General features: G+C 47.5%; 1 protein-coding gene across 4 annotated transcripts in view; it reads left to right on the top strand.

Moving 5' to 3' along the window:
* The first annotated feature begins 2,619 nt into the window (after window positions 1-2,619).
* The window catches only part of NLRP3 (NLR family pyrin domain containing 3), a 32,633-nt gene continuing 17,146 nt past the window's right edge, over window positions 2,620-18,106 (top strand). The window contains exons 1-6 of one of the 4 annotated variants that reach the window (XM_045390620.3): window positions 2,620-2,816; window positions 5,224-5,285; window positions 5,701-6,076; window positions 10,324-10,443; window positions 10,940-12,689; window positions 15,895-16,065. In XM_045390620.3, the coding sequence (XP_045246555.2) occupies window positions 5,794-6,076; window positions 10,324-10,443; window positions 10,940-12,689; window positions 15,895-16,065 (2,324 nt within the window). In that variant the 5' untranslated portion in view covers window positions 2,620-2,816; window positions 5,224-5,285; window positions 5,701-5,793. Of the gene's footprint in view, window positions 2,817-2,911; window positions 2,950-5,222; window positions 6,077-10,323; window positions 10,444-10,939; window positions 12,690-15,894; window positions 16,066-18,106 lie in introns of those variants that run through there. The other 3 variants (XM_045390622.3, XM_074017582.1, XM_074016448.1) reach the window with 3 other exon arrangements.

Here is an 18,106-nt window from a genome sequence, read left to right as displayed (position 1 = left end):
CTCAGCAGCAGTGTGCAAGGATTCCCTGTTCTTCATGCCCTAGTCAACGTTTGTCTCTTGTTGTTTTGATAATAGCCATCCTAATAGGTTTGAGGTGGTACCTCATTGTGGGTTTGGTTTGCATATCCCTGATGATTAGTGATGTTGAGCACTTTTTTGTATACATGTTGGCCATTTTTGTTTCTTCTTTGGAGAAATGTCTATTCAGGTCATTTCTTCATTTTAAAAATCAGATTATTTGTTTTATGCTATTGAGTTGTGTGAATTGCTTACATATTTTGGATATTAACTACTTATCTGATATATGGCTTAAAAATATTTTCTTCCAATTTGTTGGCTGCCTTTTCACTCTGTTGATTGTTTCTTTTGCTGTACAGGAGCTTTTTAGTTTGATGTATTCCCACTTATTTATCTTTACTTTTGTTCCTTTGCTTTTGGTGAGACATTAAAAATATCCATGCCAAGGCTAATATCAACAAGTTTTTCTCCTCTGTTTTCTATTTTTTATTTTTAGTTTTTAATTTGTTTAGAGATTAGGTCTCATTCTGTCACCCAGGCTGGAATGCAGTAGAGTCATTACAGCTCACTGTTACCTCAAATTCCTGGGCTCAAGTGATCTTCTTGTCTTGGCGTCCTGAGTAGCTGGGCTACAGGTGCACACCACCATGCCTGGATAAATTTGTTTTTATTTTGTAGAGACAAAGTCTCACTATGTTGCCCAGGCTGATCGTGAACTTCTGGCCTACTGTGATCCTCCTGCTTCAGCCTCCCAGAGTGCTGGGATTACAGGCATGAGCCACCCTACCTGGCTTCTTCTCTGTAAAACTTCTAGGAGTTTTACAGTTTTAGATCTTATGTTTAGATCTTTAATCCATTTTGGGTTGGTATTTGTATGTGTCAGCTTTTATTCTTTTGCACGTGGAAATCCAGTTTTACCAAAACCTTTATCTTTTAAAATCTTATATTTTTCTTGATTTTTTTTCCTGTTTTTTTTTTTTTTTTTTTCCACACTTGTATAGCCAACATCTTTATTGAAGAGATTGTCCTTTCCCCATTATGTCTTCTTGGTGACCTTGTCAAAGAATTAGTTGACTGCATATACTTGAGTTTATTTCTGTTCCATTGGTCTATGGGTCTGTTTTTATAAAGGCATGGATTTTTATTGCATATGAATTATACCTAAATTAACTTGACTAAACAAACAAAAACAAAAAGATCCCGGGTTCAGCCAATGAGCTCTTTTTTTTTTTTTTGAAATAGACTCTTGCTCTTGTCACCCAGGCTGGAGTGCAGTGGCACGATCTCAGCTCACTGCAGCCTCCACCTCTCAGGTTCAAGTGATTCTCCTACCTCAGCTTCCTGAGTAGCTGGGATTACAGGTGCCGGCCACCATGCCCAGATATATATATATATATATATATATATATATATATATATATATATATATATATATGTGTGTGTGTGTGTGTGTGTGTGTATATATTTTCTATATATATATAGAAATATATATATTTCTCTCTCTCTCTTTCTCTCTCTCTCTCTCTCTATATATATATATTTTGTACTTTTATTAGAGATGGGGTTTCGCCATGTTGGCCAGGCTGGTCTCGAACTCCTGACCTTGTGATCTGCCTGCCTTGGCCTCCCAAAGTGCTGGGATTATGGGCATGAGCCACTGCGCCCAGCCTGAGCTCCTTTCTTTTGGAGCATATTTGGTCTGCTTTTTCTCTAGCTTCAGCACCTGAAGTTTTTGCTGCTCCTGCCCCGGCCCCGGCCCTGAATGACACCTTCATCTGGTTCACGGAGACTCAGGTCTGCTCTCATGCCCCTGAGCAGGACTAGATGCCTCTCTCATCCTGTAGGGCATTCTCTCTGCAATTCTGTAGAAAGGTGGTGGTCATCGGAACCAACTGCTTGTTCTAGCTTCTCTGTGCCAGGCTCTGTTTTAAAGGCCTCACGTTTAGCCATTCACTCAGTGTTTTCTGACAGCCTTCTAGGATAGGTGCCATTATTTGGGCTGGTGTAGTGCTTGGTCAAATGCAGCATAATGAAGGGATCAAGGAGGGAACAATTCCAAGCAAAGCCACTTGTTCACCCATCCTGAGTCTAGGAGATTTGGAAGATCTAAAGAAGTAGCAGGCGATTATTGTCACCATTTTACAGATATAGGCACAGAGAGACCCAGTTATTTGCTGACATCCCTCCACTGAACTGGGCGCTCATCCTTGTCACTCACCCAGAGGCTGAGCGAGTGCCTCTCACCCACCAAGCTCTGTTGAACTTGTGCCTTTGCGGGGCTGTGATCCTGTGGCTGTCTCATGGAGCTGCAGAGTAGGTCTGTGTGTGTCTCTTCTCAGGCTACTGAAGGTGAGGCTTTGTGTGCATGCCTGGCACATACCAGCCATTCCATAAGTGTTAGTGGAACAGGTGAGTCAATAAGTCAGGGAGTAAAATTTGTGCTTTAAAAGTAGAACATGATGGAGAGAACTTGTACTGCCTTCCAGCCACCTTGCTGTGAGAGGACAGGCCATGGGCTCTGGAGTTTGAAGGCTGGGTCAGGTCATGCTCTGGATTCTTTACTTGCTCACATGGCATGTCCTTAGTTTCACTTCCCTCGCTGTCAGTGGAGCTGTTGCAGCGGGCAGTGTCAGAGGCAACATCCATTTAGCGCTGCCAATTCGACCCCATCCCCATCTTATACTGGCCTCCCACCCTGCTTCTGTGGGGTGCCTCAGAGGAGAGTAAGGTGAACCCAACTATGCAACCGAGACACGGCTTTGACAACACTGTTGATCCCGTTTGGAAAATCCAGCTATGTGAGTAACCGTTAGTTTCTCTGCCTCTGCTATGATGTAAGTGGGGACCACATCCTTCCTGCCCCTTCTGGGGCTGTGACGGCTATAAATTCATTGCATTTCCTCTCTAGCTGTTCCTGAGGCTGGCATCTGGGTAAGTCCAACTCCATGGGGCAGGGTAGGTGACAGGACCAGGAAAGCAGTGGGGGAGGTTGTGTTGAGAGGGCAGAACTTGTCTTGGTTAATGCACTAGCAATTTCTTCTGCTAGCCTCCAAGTTTGTGCTTCAACAACATTTCTGGAATGTTCTTTTATCATCATTTGGGCTCTACGTGTGCAAGTGCATGTATGTGTATGTGGTGGGGGAAAGGGGAGAGGACGGGGCAGCAAGCATAGTTTACACCCATGACCTCAGCAGATTTGCCCAGTATCCTTCCCAGGGGAGAAGATGGATGGGATACATAGAAGGAAACAAACCTCCTCAAAAACCAAAGGGCAGCAGCTATTGTGCTGGTGTTAGGGTGGAAGGAGCACAGAAGAAAGGCAGAATCCTGATGCGGATTGAAGGACTGATGGGGCAGGAGCTGGGAGGGTATGCAGAGCTCATAGGGCTGTCTGGAGAGCAGTCACCTCAGGATGCACAGGGCTGGGTTTGCGGGGCTCAGGAGGCGAGGGGTAGATAGGCAGGAATGGAGATGGGACGGGAAAGATGAGTGAGTCTGGGGCGTCTTGACCTTGAACTGCAGTCACAGAAATTCCAATGTGGAGAGCTCCACTGTTTTCCAGGTTCTCTCCCTCCCTTGAGTGTTATTTATGGCTTTAGGTTGAGGTGCTTTGCCAAATACAGTGTAATCAAGGGATCAAGGCGGGAACAATTCCAAACAAAGCCAGCTTGTGTGTCCAGCCAGGCTCTAGGAGATATGGAAGATCTAAAGACACAGCAGGTGATTGCTAGTTTTTGTGGAACTCAAGGTCTAGTTGGGAAGACTGTGTTGGTGAGCGCTACAGTGAAATACCTGTGACAAATGCTGGGAAAGTGTGTCTTTTAGTCATCTGTTTTGTTGTCTTTGTCTTTGTCTGACTGAAACAAGGGATAGAAGACATGGTCTCACATCTCTGGTCAAAATCCTGGCTCTGTTCCTTCCTGGCTCCAAGCCCCTCGGCAGGCTTCTTAGTCCCCCTAAGACTCAGTTTATGCATCTATAAAATGGGGCTAGGGATAGATGCACCTCACAGAGCTCTGTGCAGGTTAGATGGGGAAAACCAGTGAGCGCCTAGCCTGTGGAAAGCTCTAAATTAATGTGAATTATAACGATAATTGCAGATTTTGCAAGGAGACATTAAATAGATGTATGTTTTTATTTATTTTATTTTATTTTATTTTATTTATTTATTTATTTTTTTGAGACGGAGTCTCGCTCTGTCGCCCAGGCTGGAGTGCAGTGGCGCTATCTCGGCTCACTGCAAGCTCCGCCTCCCGGGTTTACGCCATTCTCCTGCCTCAGCCTCCCAAGTAGCTGGGACTACAGGCGCCCGCCACCTCGCCCGGCTAATTTTTTTGTATTTTTAGTAGAGACGGGGTTTCATTGTGTTAGCCAGGATGGTCTCGATCTCCTGACCTCGTGATCCACCCGTCTCGGCCTCCCAAAGTGCTGGGATTACAGGCTTGAGCCACCGCGCCCGGCCATTTTATTTTATTTTTTGAGACGGAGTTTTGCTCTTATTGCCCAGGCTGGAGTGCAGTGGCGTGATCTTAGCTTATCGCAACTTCAGCCTCCCGGATTGAAGCGATTCTCCTGCCTCAGCCTCCCGAGTAGCTGGGATTATAGGTGCCTGGTACCATGCCCAGCTAATTTTTGTATTTTTAGTAGAGACAGTGTTTCTCCATGTTGGTCAGGCTGATCTCCAACTCCTGACCTCAGGTGATCCGCCCACCTTGGCCTCCCAAAGTGCTGGGATTACAGGGATGCATGTTTTTATTATTCTCCGTTATGCACTCCCAGCTTCATCTTACTTCAATCCACTGGTTGATAGAAGTGCAGTCAAAGACCGTCCCCTCCTCTGCAAGCTTTTATGTTCTCTCTCCTCTCTCCCTAGCCATGTCCTGCTCTGCTATCAACACAGTTACTCACCTCCTGGCCTTCTCCTTCTATTGTCTCTCATCCCTCTTCCCTCATGAAAACAGAAGCAAAGAGCTAGAGCCTTCAGTTTGGAGGAACTGAGAACATTCTCTTCTGCTTTCTCATTTTATAGATGAGGAAACTGAAGTGGAGGAATAGTGAAGAGTTTGTTCAATGTTGTAGCCCCGTAATCAACGGGACAAAAGTTTTCTTGCTGATGTGTCAAGATGGCATCATGAACTGGTTGTTCACCGTAAACTGTAATACAATCCTGTTTATGGACCTGTTTACATATTTTTCCCTCCATAGGGAAGCCTTTCTTCCATGGCTCAGAACACACTCCTGGATCGAGCCAACAGGAGAACTTTCTGGTAAGCATTTGGCTGATTTTTTTTTTTTTTTTTGAGGTGGAGTCTCCCTGTGTCACCCAGGCTGGAGTGCAGTGGTGTGATCTTGGCTCACTGTAACCTCCACTTCCTGGGTTCAATCAGTTGTCCTACCTCAACTTCCTGAGTAGCTGGGATTACAGGCACCCACCACCACACCCAGCTAATTTTTGTATTTTTAGTAGAGACGCAGTTTTGCCATGTTGGCCAGGCTGGTTTTGAACTCCTCAGCTCAGGTGATCTGCCTACCTCGGCCTCCCAAAGTGCTGGGATTACAGATGTGAGCCACTGTGCCCGGCCTTGGCTAACTTTTCAAAATTAAAGATTATGACTTGTTACAGTCATGTGACATTTTTTTCTGTCTGTTTGCTGAGTTTTTGATAATTTATCTCTCTCAAAGTGGAGACTTTAAAAAAGACTCATCCGTATGCCGTGTTCACTGCCTGGTGTCTTGGTGAGGACTGAAGCCTAAGGACCCTGAGAACGGCTGCAGATGAAGATGGCAAGCACCCGCTGCAAGCTGGCCAGGTACCTGGAGGACCTGGAGGATGTGGACTTGAAGAAATTTAAGATGCACTTAGAGGACTATCCTCCTCAGAAGGGCTGCATCTCCCTCCCGAGGGGTCAGACGGAGAAGGCAGACCATGTGGATCTAGCCACGCTAATGATTGACTTCAATGGGGAGGAGAAGGCGTGGGCCATGGCCGTGTGGATCTTTGCTGCGATCAACAGGAGAGACCTTTATGAGAAAGCAAAAAGAGATGAGCCGAAGTGGGGTGAGTGGAAGGAAGACTTTAAAAAGAATTGTGGCGAAGTGCACATCATGTACAATTTTCCACCTTAATTTTTTTTTTTTTTTTTTTGAGATGGAGTTGCTCTTGTTGCCCAGGCTAGAATGTGGTGGCGGCGTGATCTTGGCTCACTGCAACTTCCACCTCCCGGGTTCAAGCGATTCTCCTGCCTCAGCCTCCCATGTAGCTGGGACTACAGGCGTTGCGCCTCCACGCCCGGCTAATTTTGTATTTTTAATAGAGATGGGGTTTCTCCATGTTGCTCAGGCTGGTCTCAAACTCCCGACCTCAGGTGATCCGCCCGCCTCGGCCTCGCAAAATATTGGGATTATATGTGTGAGCCAATGCGCCTGGCCTTAATAATTTTTAAATGTACAGTTTAGTAGTGTTAGGTACACTCACATTGTGCAGCCAATCTCCAGAACTGTTTTCATCTTGCAAAACTAAAACTCCTCACCCATTGGACAGTAACTCCCCCTTGCCTCATTCTCCCAGCCCTGGTAACCACCTTTCTATTTGCCATCTCTGTGAATCTTACTACTCTGGGTACCTCATATAAGTGGAAACATACAGCATTTTTTCCTTTATGAGTAGTTGATTTCACTCAGCATAATGTCCTCAGGGTTCAACTATGTTGTATCATGTGTCAGAATTCCCTTCCTTCAAAAAGACTGTATAAATACTCCATGGTACGCATATACCAAATTTTGTTTAGTTATCTGTTGATGGACACCTGGATTACTTCTACCTTTTTGTTATTGTTAATGCTGTTATGAGTGTCGGTGCACAAATATCTCTTCAAGACCCTGCTTTGAATTCTTTGGGGTGTATACTGAGAAGTGAAATTTCTGAATCATATGGTAATTCTGTTTGATATTTTGAGGAACTGCTTTATTGTTTTAGATACCATCTGTGCCATTTCCCACCAATAGCACACAAGGGTTCCAATTTCTTCATATCCTAAGAACACATGTTATTTTTATTTATTTTTCCTTTTTTATAGTAGCCATTCTAATGAGTGTGAGGTGGTATCTCACTGTAGTTTTGATTTCCATTCCCCTGATGATAAGTGATGCTGAGCACCTTTTCATATGCTTGTTGGCCATTTATAGAGCTTCTTCAGAGAAAGTTCTGTTCAAGTTCTTTTCTCATTTTCAGATCAGGTTTGGTTTTTGTTGTTGTCTTGTAGGAGTTCTTCATATATTCTAGGTATTAACCCCATGTCAGATATATGATTTACAAATATTTTCTCCCATTCTGTGGGTTGTCTTTTCATTCTGTTAACTGTGTCCTTTGATGCACAGAAGTTAGTGTGTGTGTGTATGTGTGTGTGTATATATATATATATATATATATATATATATATATATTTTTTTTTTTTTTTTTTTTAAATAATTTCTTGGCCAGGCATGGTGGCTCATGCCTGTAATTCCAGCACTTTGTGAGGCTGAGGTGGGTGGATCACCTGAGGTCAGGAGTTCAACACCAGCCTGGCCAACATGGCAAAACCCCATCTGTACTAAAATACAAAAACAATTAGCCGGGCGTGGTGGTGGGAGCCTGTAATCCCAGCTACTCAGGAGGCTGGCCTGAGGTAGGAGAATCGCTTGAACCCGGGGAGTGGAGGTTGCAGTGAGCTGAGATTGCACCACTGCACTCCAGCCTGGGCTAAAGAGCAAGACTCCGTTTCAAAAAATAAAAATTTCTTGTATTGTCTTGGTTTCTTCCTCTTTTCCCCTCTCATGGTAGTGCTATGAGAAGGTGGAGGCAAACTGTTTGTTTTTTCTAACTCCTTTAAAAAGCCAGTGCAGATTGTACCTACCCCCTGGGCATCTGCCATGATTAGTTCCTCTTTATCCGAATCTCGGCAGTGCCTGGACCTACCTCCAGTTCTCCATCCAGCTCCTCAGATCACATGTTTTGTCCAGTGTCTGCTGTGTGGTCAGCAGGCTCGGGCCTCTGCTTCCTGTGGCCCAGAGGGCAGCCTCTCTCCTCGAAGAACCGTGGAGTTTGTGGCAGAAGCTGTTCCTTTCACCATCACTTTGGGAATTGGAATGTGAAAGAAATTCTCTTAATCCCCATGTACACACTGAGGATAAGGTTCTTTCTTTTGTCTTGTGTCCTAGGCAAAGGCAGGGCTCAGAGAAGGGCAGGGTGTTGCAGGATGATGATGTGGAGCTGGTAGTGATGAGAAGGAGGAGTAACAATGAGTCAGTGGATAGGGAGACACACGTTAAGGCAGGCAGCAGTGTGGGTGTAATGACACCGGGGAAACAGACGGGCGTGTGCAGATCAGAAACCGACTTCCGCAGTGACTCTCACCTGTAGTCCCAGCTACTCAGGAGGCTAAGGCAGGAGGATCGCTTGAGCCCAGGAGTTCAAACCCGGCCTGAGCAACATAGTGTGAGACCTCATCTCTGAATAAATAAATAAAGCAATTATCATTGTGTCAGTACTTATATACTCACATACCCAAATGAAAGTGTCATAATCACAACTGTAGAAGTACTTTGCTAAGCAGTTTTTGTGGATTTTGTGGCACATTCAAGAACCCCATGAAATAGCTTCTGGTTTTATCCCTCCTGCGAGTGAATGAAGTGAAGCTGGAAGAGATTCTGACTGGCCCATGGCTTCTTTCTAGCCATACCCAGAGCTGGGGTAAAAAGCAGGGCATGTCTTTGATCAAAGCCCAGCTCTTAACCACTATACCATCTTAGCTTCCATGTCTGGATTTTGAGGCAGAGAAGTTATAACTAGGGTCAGAAGTTTGTTTGTTTGTTTCCTGGGGTGGGGTTAGGTTTCAGGTAATAGACTTTGGCTAATCTACTGTGATGGCTCATACCCGAGTCCCAGTTACTCAGGTGCTGAAGTAGGTGGATCACTTGAGCTCAGGAGTTCCAGGCTGGAGTGAGCTGTGACTGTGCCACTGCCCTCCAGCCTAGTGAACAAAGCAAGACTCTGTCTCTTAAAAAAACAGATAAAAAGAATAAGGTTTTGGTTTTGGCTTAGATTGTTTGGATTTTGTTTTGTGACATGGTTACCAATACCTTTCTTTACTTTCAGAATAAGTAGACAGCTGTCAGACGTCTTTTATGGGCTGGGCACGGTAGCTCATGCCTGTAATCCCAGCACTTCAGGAGGCCAAGGTGGGAGGATTGCTTGAGCCCAAGAGTTTGAGACCAACCTTGGCAACATAGTGAGAACCTGTATCTACAAAAAATGCAAAAATTAATTGGGTGTGGTGGCACGTATCAATAGTCCCAGCTGTTCCGGAGGCTGAGGTGGGAGGATCACTTGAGCCCAGGAGGTTGAGGCTGCAGTGAGCCGTGATTGTGTCATTGCACTCCAGCCTGGGCAATAGAGTGAGGCCCTGTCTCAAAAAAAAAAAAAAAAATCATTTATGTTCCTCATAGATTCCTGCCCACCTGAAGTTATCTGTCTTATGTATTTCCCCTAGTGACTAACTCTGGTTTTACCTAACCTGAATTTCTCCTATAGAATGCCTTCTTAGGATGTGCTATCTAGTGACTGTTTGGGTTTGTGATTCTCAACACAGATGCATGTTGAAATCACCTGGAGCTTTCAGTATGTAACGGCTCCTGGGCCTCACCTCAGAGGGACTGAAAAAAAAACCTCTGGGAATGGAGTCCTGGAGTCTGTATTTCTAAATTTAAATTCCTGGGTGATTCTAACACCAGCCAGGATGCCCAGCCACCAGATTAGGCATGGAACAGACTGGCCATTCTCACTCTTGAAGAACCAGACATCTCGACTTGACAGCAGAAGATGTGTGTGAAATGGATTGCAGGGAACTGGGGTCAGGGAAGGATGACCTTTCTTAGTCCACGGCCACGCTGGGGATATAGGAGAGCTTGGAGATGCCCTCACAATCAGGCTGCCAGGGTCAGGCAAAAGCAAACGAGGGTAAAAGAAACTTAGCCTGCTTCACACGTTTGCTGATTGATTTCCGGGCCTGAGGAAGAGATTCTGAGACTGGGGACAGTGGGGACGCGTACTTGGCAGGTGGACAGCAGAAGTTGTTTTGAGACTAGGAGTGCAGAAATGCTCCCAACTAGACTTTTGACTGGACACCTGTCCTCTGCAACTCAGAGCCATGTTTTGATTTGGGGGATGTTTGGGGTCTCTTCTCTCATGCCAAATATTAGGCCAGGTTTCAATTGCATCCTCTGTGATAATAGTTCTGGGTTTTGACACCTTTTTTTCCCTTTTAGGTTCAGATAATGCACATGTTTCTAATCCCACCGTGATATGCCAGGAAGACAGCATTGAAGAGGAGTGGATGGGTTTACTGGAGTACCTTTCGAGAATCTCTATTTGTAAAAAGAAGAAAGGTAAGCACCTGGGGTGGTGCTTCTTGTTGAGCTTTAAGGCCTGGTTCAGGAGGCTCTGCGAAGCCGAGCAGCTGGGTGACTTGGCCACACTATAGGCTCCTGCTCTTTAGGATGCAAAGGCCTGTCTCAGGAAATCCATTGTCAGTTGAAGAAACACATTCATGTTTGTGTGGCTCTTGCAGCCCCAGAGCCAGCAGGGGTGATTAGGCATTTCAAGTTTGATAAGGCATGGGATGCAGATTATTTAAAGGAATAAGATTGATTCAAAGAATCTTTGGGCTGGTGGCTACACATACAGACAGGCCTTCTGCTCAACTGTATATCTGAAAAACTTGACACCAGAGATTCTTGGCAGCTTTCCCACCCAGGGGAGAGAAGCTGCACCTTCCATTTCTCCATTCTGGTTACCACTCGCTTCCGACGACAGGCCCCTGTTGAGAGTGCATCTCAGGTAGATGTGTGTGGCCTTTCCCCCAACTTCCTGTCTTTGCCGTAGATTACTGTAAGAAGTACAGAAAGTACGTGAGAAGCAGATTCCAGTGCATTGAAGACAGGAATGCCCGTCTGGGTGAAAGTGTGAGCCTCAACAAACGCTACACACGACTGCGCCTCATCAAGGAGCACCGGAGCCAGCAGGAGAGGGAGCACGAGCTTCTGGCCATCGGCAAGACCAAGACGTGGGAGAGCCCCGTGAGTCCCATTAAGATGGAGTTGCTGTTTGACCCCGATGATGAGCACTCTGAGCCTGTGCACACCGTGGTGTTCCAGGGAGCGGCAGGGATTGGGAAGACAATCCTGGCCAGGAAGATTATGTTGGACTGGGCGTCGGGAACACTCTACCAAGACAGGTTTGACTATCTGTTCTATATCCACTGTCGGGAGGTAAGCCTTGTGACGCAGAGGAGCCTGGGGGACCTGATCATGAGCTGCTGCCCTGACCCAAACCCACCCATCCGCAAGATCGTGAGCAAGCCCTCCAGAATCCTCTTCCTCATGGACGGCTTTGACGAGCTGCAAGGTGCCTTTGACGAGCACATAGGACCGCTCTGCACTGACTGGCAGAAGGCCGAGCGGGGAGACATTCTCCTGAGCAGCCTCATCAGAAAGAAGCTCCTTCCCGAGGCCTCTCTGCTCATCACCACGAGACCTGTGGCCCTGGAGAAACTGCAGCACTTGCTGGACCATCCTCGGCATGTGGAGATCCTGGGTTTCTCGGAGGCCAAAAGGAAAGAATACTTCTTCAAGTACTTCTCTGATGAGGCCCAAGCCAGGGCAGCCTTCAGTCTGATTCAGGAGAATGAGGTCCTCTTCACCATGTGCTTCATCCCCCTGGTCTGCTGGATCGTGTGCACTGGACTGAAACAGCAGATGGAGAGTGGCAAGAGCCTTGCCCAGACATCCAAGACTACCACTGCGGTGTATACCTTTTTCCTTTCCAGTTTGCTGCAGCCCCGGGGAGGGAGCCAGGAGCACCGCCTCTGCGCCCACCTCTGGGGGCTCTGCTCTTTGGCTGCAGATGGAATCTGGAACCAGAAAATCCTATTTGAGGAGTCTGACCTCAGGAATCATGGGCTGCAGAAGGCGGATGTGTCTGCTTTCCTGAGGATGAACCTGTTCCAGAAGGAAGTGGACTGTGAGAAGTTCTACAGCTTCATCCACATGACTTTCCAGGAGTTCTTTGCCGCCATGTACTACCTGCTGGAAGAGGAAAAGGAAGGAAGGACCAACGTTCCAGGGAGTTGTTTGAAGCTTCCCAGCCGAGATGTGACAGTCCTTCTGGAAAACTATGGCAAATTCGAAAAGGGGTATTTGATTTTTGTTGTACGTTTCCTCTTTGGCCTGGTAAACCAGGAGAGGACCTGCTACTTGGAGAAGAAATTAAGTTGCAAGATCTCTCAGCAAATCAGGCTGGAGCTGTTGAAATGGATTGAAGTGAAAGCCAAAGCCAAGAAGCTGCAGATCCAGCCCAGCCAGCTGGAATTGTTCTACTGTTTGTACGAGATGCAGGAGGAGGACTTCGTGCAAAGGGCCATGGACTATTTCCCCAAGATTGAGATCAATCTCTCTACCAGAATGGATCATGTGGTTTCTTCCTTTTGCATTGAGAACTGTCATCGGGTGGAGTCACTTTCCCTGGGGTTTCTCCATAACATGCCCAAGGAGGAAGAGGAGGAGGAAAAGGAAGGCCGACACCTTGATATGGTACAGTGTGTCCTCCCAGGCTCTCATGCTGCCTGTTCCCACAGGTAAGGAAACTCGGCTTCCAGCTACTTCCTCCTGCTTCCTCGCCAGCTTCTTCTTGGCACTTGCCTCCTCTCATCTCTTTTCAACTGTCTTCCAAATACAGTTGCCACAGCTACATAATTCCACCACCATCTGTTTTAGACCCCTTGATGAGCAAAGACTGACGTATGGTAGGTGGATATATGGGATGAGGAAAAAACAATAAAACAAGGAACAAATGTTTGGGAAATGCCAGTTTAGCACAAGGTAGGATTGCCTACAAATGTTTGTCAACTGAAACTGCTTGTAAGCTACTTGGAGTGCTAGTGCCTAAGAGTCAGTCAATGTCTGTGGGGCAGAGCAATGCCAGAGAGCCTGTGTCCCAGGAGCACAGGGTATAGAGGGCCTCAGAGCGGGAGGCTGGGGGGAGGTTTCTTAGAAACGTGCAATCTAAGCCTGCCTTTAAGGAATGGTGGAACCTGGGTGCATAGAGAAGAAATGAAAGGAATTCTGGCACTGAAGACTGGTGTGAGCCAAGTCAGGAATGCAGTCTGAGAAAAAGTGTGTGCAGGTGACAGTGGAGAGAGACACAGTGTCCTTGGGAAAAAACACGGTGAAGGTAAATCAAGGGAAATAGAGCAGAAACGTCGAGACCCTCCGTCTAGGCCCCCATGTTGCTCTGCACTGGGCTGTGGCCGAAAGCCCGTTTTCGGGGCTGTTCACACACTTGCTGGGTGGTTGGAAGCTAGTGGCCAAGTCTGTGCAATGAAGTGGTTGAGTCACCTGACTTCTGAGTCCCTTCTGGGTTTATCATTCAGTGCCTCCTGCAGAAGGACCACCCACAGTGGTTGTAGGAAGGTGGCCACCCTGTAGTGATGTGTGACTTTAACCTGGATAGAAGATACTAGACATGGGGCACAGTTAAGGGAAACAGGAGGCTCTGCGCTTCCACGGGCAGCAGTGAGTTTCAGCTTTCTCGATCCCTTGACATTACCACGACCAGGACCACCTTATTAGTCATGGTTTGGCCATGAAGGACTGACTGCCCATGGGACCCAGTGGTGGCGAAGACTCAGGTCCTGGTCACAGGGACTTGAGGTCTGGCTGTGGGACTGTCCGGAAACAAAGGCAGATGTCGGGAGGACGGGGTCACGGACTCTGACAAGGAAACTTGCAGAGTATCCAAAGCACAAGGGGACGGACCTGTTGACCAGTGGGGCGCGGGTATCCCCGCTCAGCCAGCTTCTGGAGGATGGGCAGTGAGAGAGTGAGAAAAGGCGAGGGGCAGCCAGGCTGGGGGTATACAGTGTTTAGAGAGAGGGCAGGCATGGGAAAACAGGGAACGGTTTCAACAGCAGCAAACAGTTCTGAGTGACTGGAAAAAAGACAGTTGTCTTCATCCATCAGGCTGCCATAGCAAAACACTACAGGCTGGTTGGCTTGTGAGTGAAAGGAATGTTCACCTTACAGTTCTGGAGGCTGGGAAGTCCATGATCCAGGCTCTGGCAGATCTGGTGTTTGGTGAGGGCCTGTTTCCTGGTCAGTGGTGCCTTCTCACTGTGTCCTCACATGGTGAAGGGCCAAGGCAGCTCTCTGGGGTCCCTTCCTAAGGACAGCAGTCCCACTCCTGAGGGCTCCAGCCTCATAACTTAATCACACCTCAAAGGCCCCATCTCCTAATATGTCACGTTGAGGGTGAGGATTTCAGCGTATGGTTTTTGGGGCACACAAACGTTCAGACCGTAGAAATGGGAGAAGAAGAGTAAGACAGAGAGAAAAGTAGGCAGAGCTACTTATTAAGAGTGAGGTGGAGAGGGCAGGGAGACCTCATGAAGATCACACACCTGTGAGGAAGGCTTGCACACTCTCACTGAAGCCCCGGTGGGAGGCTTAGCACCCATCCCTCTAGGTGCCTTCCTCTGAGGACAGACTCTGACCGGAGCCCTGGTAGGGGGCTCAGCATCCATCTCTCTAGATGGCAGCTGCCTTCCTCTGAGGGCAGGAGCTTGCTTGTATGTTCCAGTCCCTTCTGAGAACCAGAACCTGAGCATCTGTTAGAAATGCAGGATTGTGGACCCAATCTTAGACCTAGGGAGCTAGACTTTGCATTTGAATGAGAGCTACAGGTGATTCAAAGGTGACTGCATGTGTGGGTGCAGTGGCTCATGCCTGTAATCCTAGGTTTTTGGGAGGCCAAGATGGGGGGATTGCTTGAAGCCAGGAATTCAAGTCCTTCCCGAGCAGCAAAGTGAGAGCACTTCTTTACAGAAAAACAAAAGCAAAAACGTGACTGCATGTTGGAGTCACCTGGACATTTAAAAAAGATCCATATAGCTGGACACAGTGACTCATGCCTGTAACCTCAGCTACTTGGGAGGCTGAGGCAAGAGGATTGCTTGAGCCCAGGAGTTTAAGGCTACAGTGAGCTGTGATCATGCCACTGCATTCCAACTTGGGTTACACCTAAAAAAAAAAAGTTTAAAAAATTCGTCTGGTTGCACCTCAGAGATTCTGATTTTATTTCCATGGATGTGGCCTGGGCTTGGGATTTTTTTTTTTTTTTTCGAGATGAAGTCTCGCTCTGTTGCCCAGGCTGGAGTGCAGTGGCACGATCTTGGCTCACTGCAACTTCCACCTCACAGGTTCAAGCGATTATCCTGCCTCAGCCTCCCTAGTAGCTGGGATTACAGGCTCGTGCCACCACACCCAATTAAGTTTTGTATTTTTAGTAGAGAGAGGATTTCACCATGTTGGCCAGGCTGGTCTTGAACTCCTGACCTCAAGCGATCCACGCACCTCGGACTCCCAAAGTGCTGGGATTGCAGGTGTGAGCCACCATGCCCAACCTGGCCTGAGGATTTTTGTGAGCACTCCTGATGCTATTGTGTAGCCTGGAGTGAGGACTGCCCTCTGGTCACCCAGCACAGAACGTTCAGGGCCATGTTGGGACAGTGGACTGGTAAGGGCGAGAGAGAAGGACACTGGGGAGCAGGCTGCAGGGTGCCACAGTCAGCCACAGTCACAGGCTCATGCTGTCCATCCGAGAGGAGGCAGAACTGGTTTTACCAAGGCTCATGCAGCCCTCTTCATTTCTCTGGGAGTAATTTTTGGTTTCGTGACCCATTTCTTAATCCCCGGAAGGCATTTCTCTGAACTGGTGCCCCCAGCTCCAGTTAGTTATTATTCAAGGCTGATTTCTTTTCTCTCTGTCTTCCTTCTCATTCCTAGATTGGTGAACAGCCATCTCACTTCCAGTTTTTGCCGGGGCCTCTTTTCAGTTCTCAGCACCAGCCAGAGTCTAACTGAATTGGACCTCAGCGACAATTCTCTGGGGGATCCAGGGATGAGAGTGTTGTGTGAAACGCTGCAGCATCCTGACTGTAACATTCGGAGATTGTGGTGAGTACCCGTGCGTGTGATCTGTGTGACTTCAAGTTCATATGAAAGAGAGAGAGAGAGAGAAACAGACTGGAGAAAGATCTTCAGGACCAGATTGCTGGTGTGGTTTCTTCCTTTTCTTTTCTTTTTTTTTTTTTTGAGGCGGAGTTTTGCTCTTATTGCCTAGGCTGGAGTGCAGTGGTGTGATCTCAGCTCACTGCAACCTCTGCCTCCTGGGTTCAAGTGATTCTCCTGCCTCAGCCTCCTGAGTAGCTGGGATTACAAGCACCCGCCACCATACCCAGCTAATCTTTTGTATTTTTAGTAGAGATGGGGTTTCATCATGTTGTCCATGCTGGTCTCAAACTCCTGACCTCAGGTGATCCACCTGCCTCGGCCTCCCAAAGTGTTGGGATTACAGGTGTGAGCCACAGCTCCTGGCCTATGGTGTGGTTTCTGCTGTAACAAAGTGCCGTAGACTGAATGGCTTCAGCAACATAAATTTATTTTCTTGCAGTTCTGAGGCTGAAAGTCTAAGATCAAGGTGTCAGCAGGGCTGGTTTCTTCTGAGGCCACCCTCCTTGGCTTGTAGATGCCCCCTTCTCCCTGTGTACTGACGTCATCTTCCTCTGGGGGAAGAGTGGCCTAGTCTCCTCTTCTTACAGGGACAGTCTTGATGGATTAGGGCTCACACGCATGACCTAATGTTAACCTAGTCACCCCTTTTAAGACCCCATTTCCCAAAACAGCCACATTATGAGGTCTTGAGGATTAGGGTTTCAACACGTAAATTTTGGGCGGGGGGGCACAGTTCAGCCCAGAACAAGTGAGAAGGCAAAATGGATTGGAGGCCAGCTGGGGAAGTTTTGTGTGGGGAAGAATGAAGGAGGAACTGAAAAAAATGTCATTTCTTAGCCGGGCGCGGTGGCTCAAGCCTGTAATCCCAGCACTTTGGGAGGCCGAGACGGGTGGATCACGAGGTCAGGAGATCGAGACCATCCTGGCTAACATGGTGAAACCCCGTCTCTACTAAAAAATACAAAAAACTAGCTGGGCGAGGTGGCGGGCGCCTGTGGTCCCAGCTACTCGGGAGGCTGAGGCAGGAGAATCCTGTGAACCCCGGAGGCGGAGCTTGCAGTGAACCGAGATCGCGCCACTACACTCCAACCTGGGCGACAGAGTGAGACTCCTTCTAAAAAACAAACAAACAAACAAACAAAAAAATGTCATTTCTTGAAAAGACCACGATGCTCAATATATTCCATTTCCTCATGGACCATGTTCATAGATGAGAATTGGAGAATTTGCCATTTACCACAATGGTAACCTCAGCTAAAAACTATGAAAATACTTTTTTTTTTTCTCTTTGAGACAGGATCTCCCTCTGTGACCCAGGCTGGAGTGTGGTGGTGTGATCACGGCTCACTGCAGCGTCGACCTCCCAGGTTCAAGCAATCCTCCCACATCGGCTCCCCCGAGTAGCTGGGACTACGGGCATGCGCCACCACGCCGGCTAATTTGTGTATTTTTTTTGTAGAGATGTGGTCTCATCACGTTGCCCAGCCTGGTCAGAATGCTTTGTATGGGTTGAAATGTTGCAGGGTGCTTGCTCTCGCCTGTTGTCCCAGCTACTCAGGAGGCTGAGGCAGGAGAATCGCGTGTACCTAGGAGGCAGAGGTGGCAGTGAGCGGAGATCGCACCATTGCACTCCTGCCTGGGTGACAGAGCGAGATTCCATTTCAAAATAATAATAATAATAATAATAATAATAATAATAATAATAATAGTAATGATGTGCTTGCTCCCTCCCACACCATGACTCAGATCCACACACCCCAGGTGCTGTGCCTGGGCTGTCTCACCAGCTCTGTTTCGTTCCCTGCTCTGTGGATGCATGCAGGCATCTGCATTTTTGAGGAGCCGCACAGCCAGTGTTAAAGCCCGCCACTCTAGGACATTTTCCTACCTCCCTCTCCAGCTCAGCACACTCACCTTGTCACCAGTCTTACCAATTTTTCCTCCTACCCGAGCTGTTTTCCACTTTTCCTCGTCCTCACCCCAC

Source organism: Macaca fascicularis, chromosome 1 (genome assembly GCF_037993035.2).
Source record: "Macaca fascicularis isolate 582-1 chromosome 1, T2T-MFA8v1.1".
Taxonomy (NCBI): Eukaryota; Metazoa; Chordata; class Mammalia; order Primates; family Cercopithecidae; genus Macaca; species Macaca fascicularis.
This window is presented reverse-complemented; position numbering and strand designations above follow the sequence as displayed.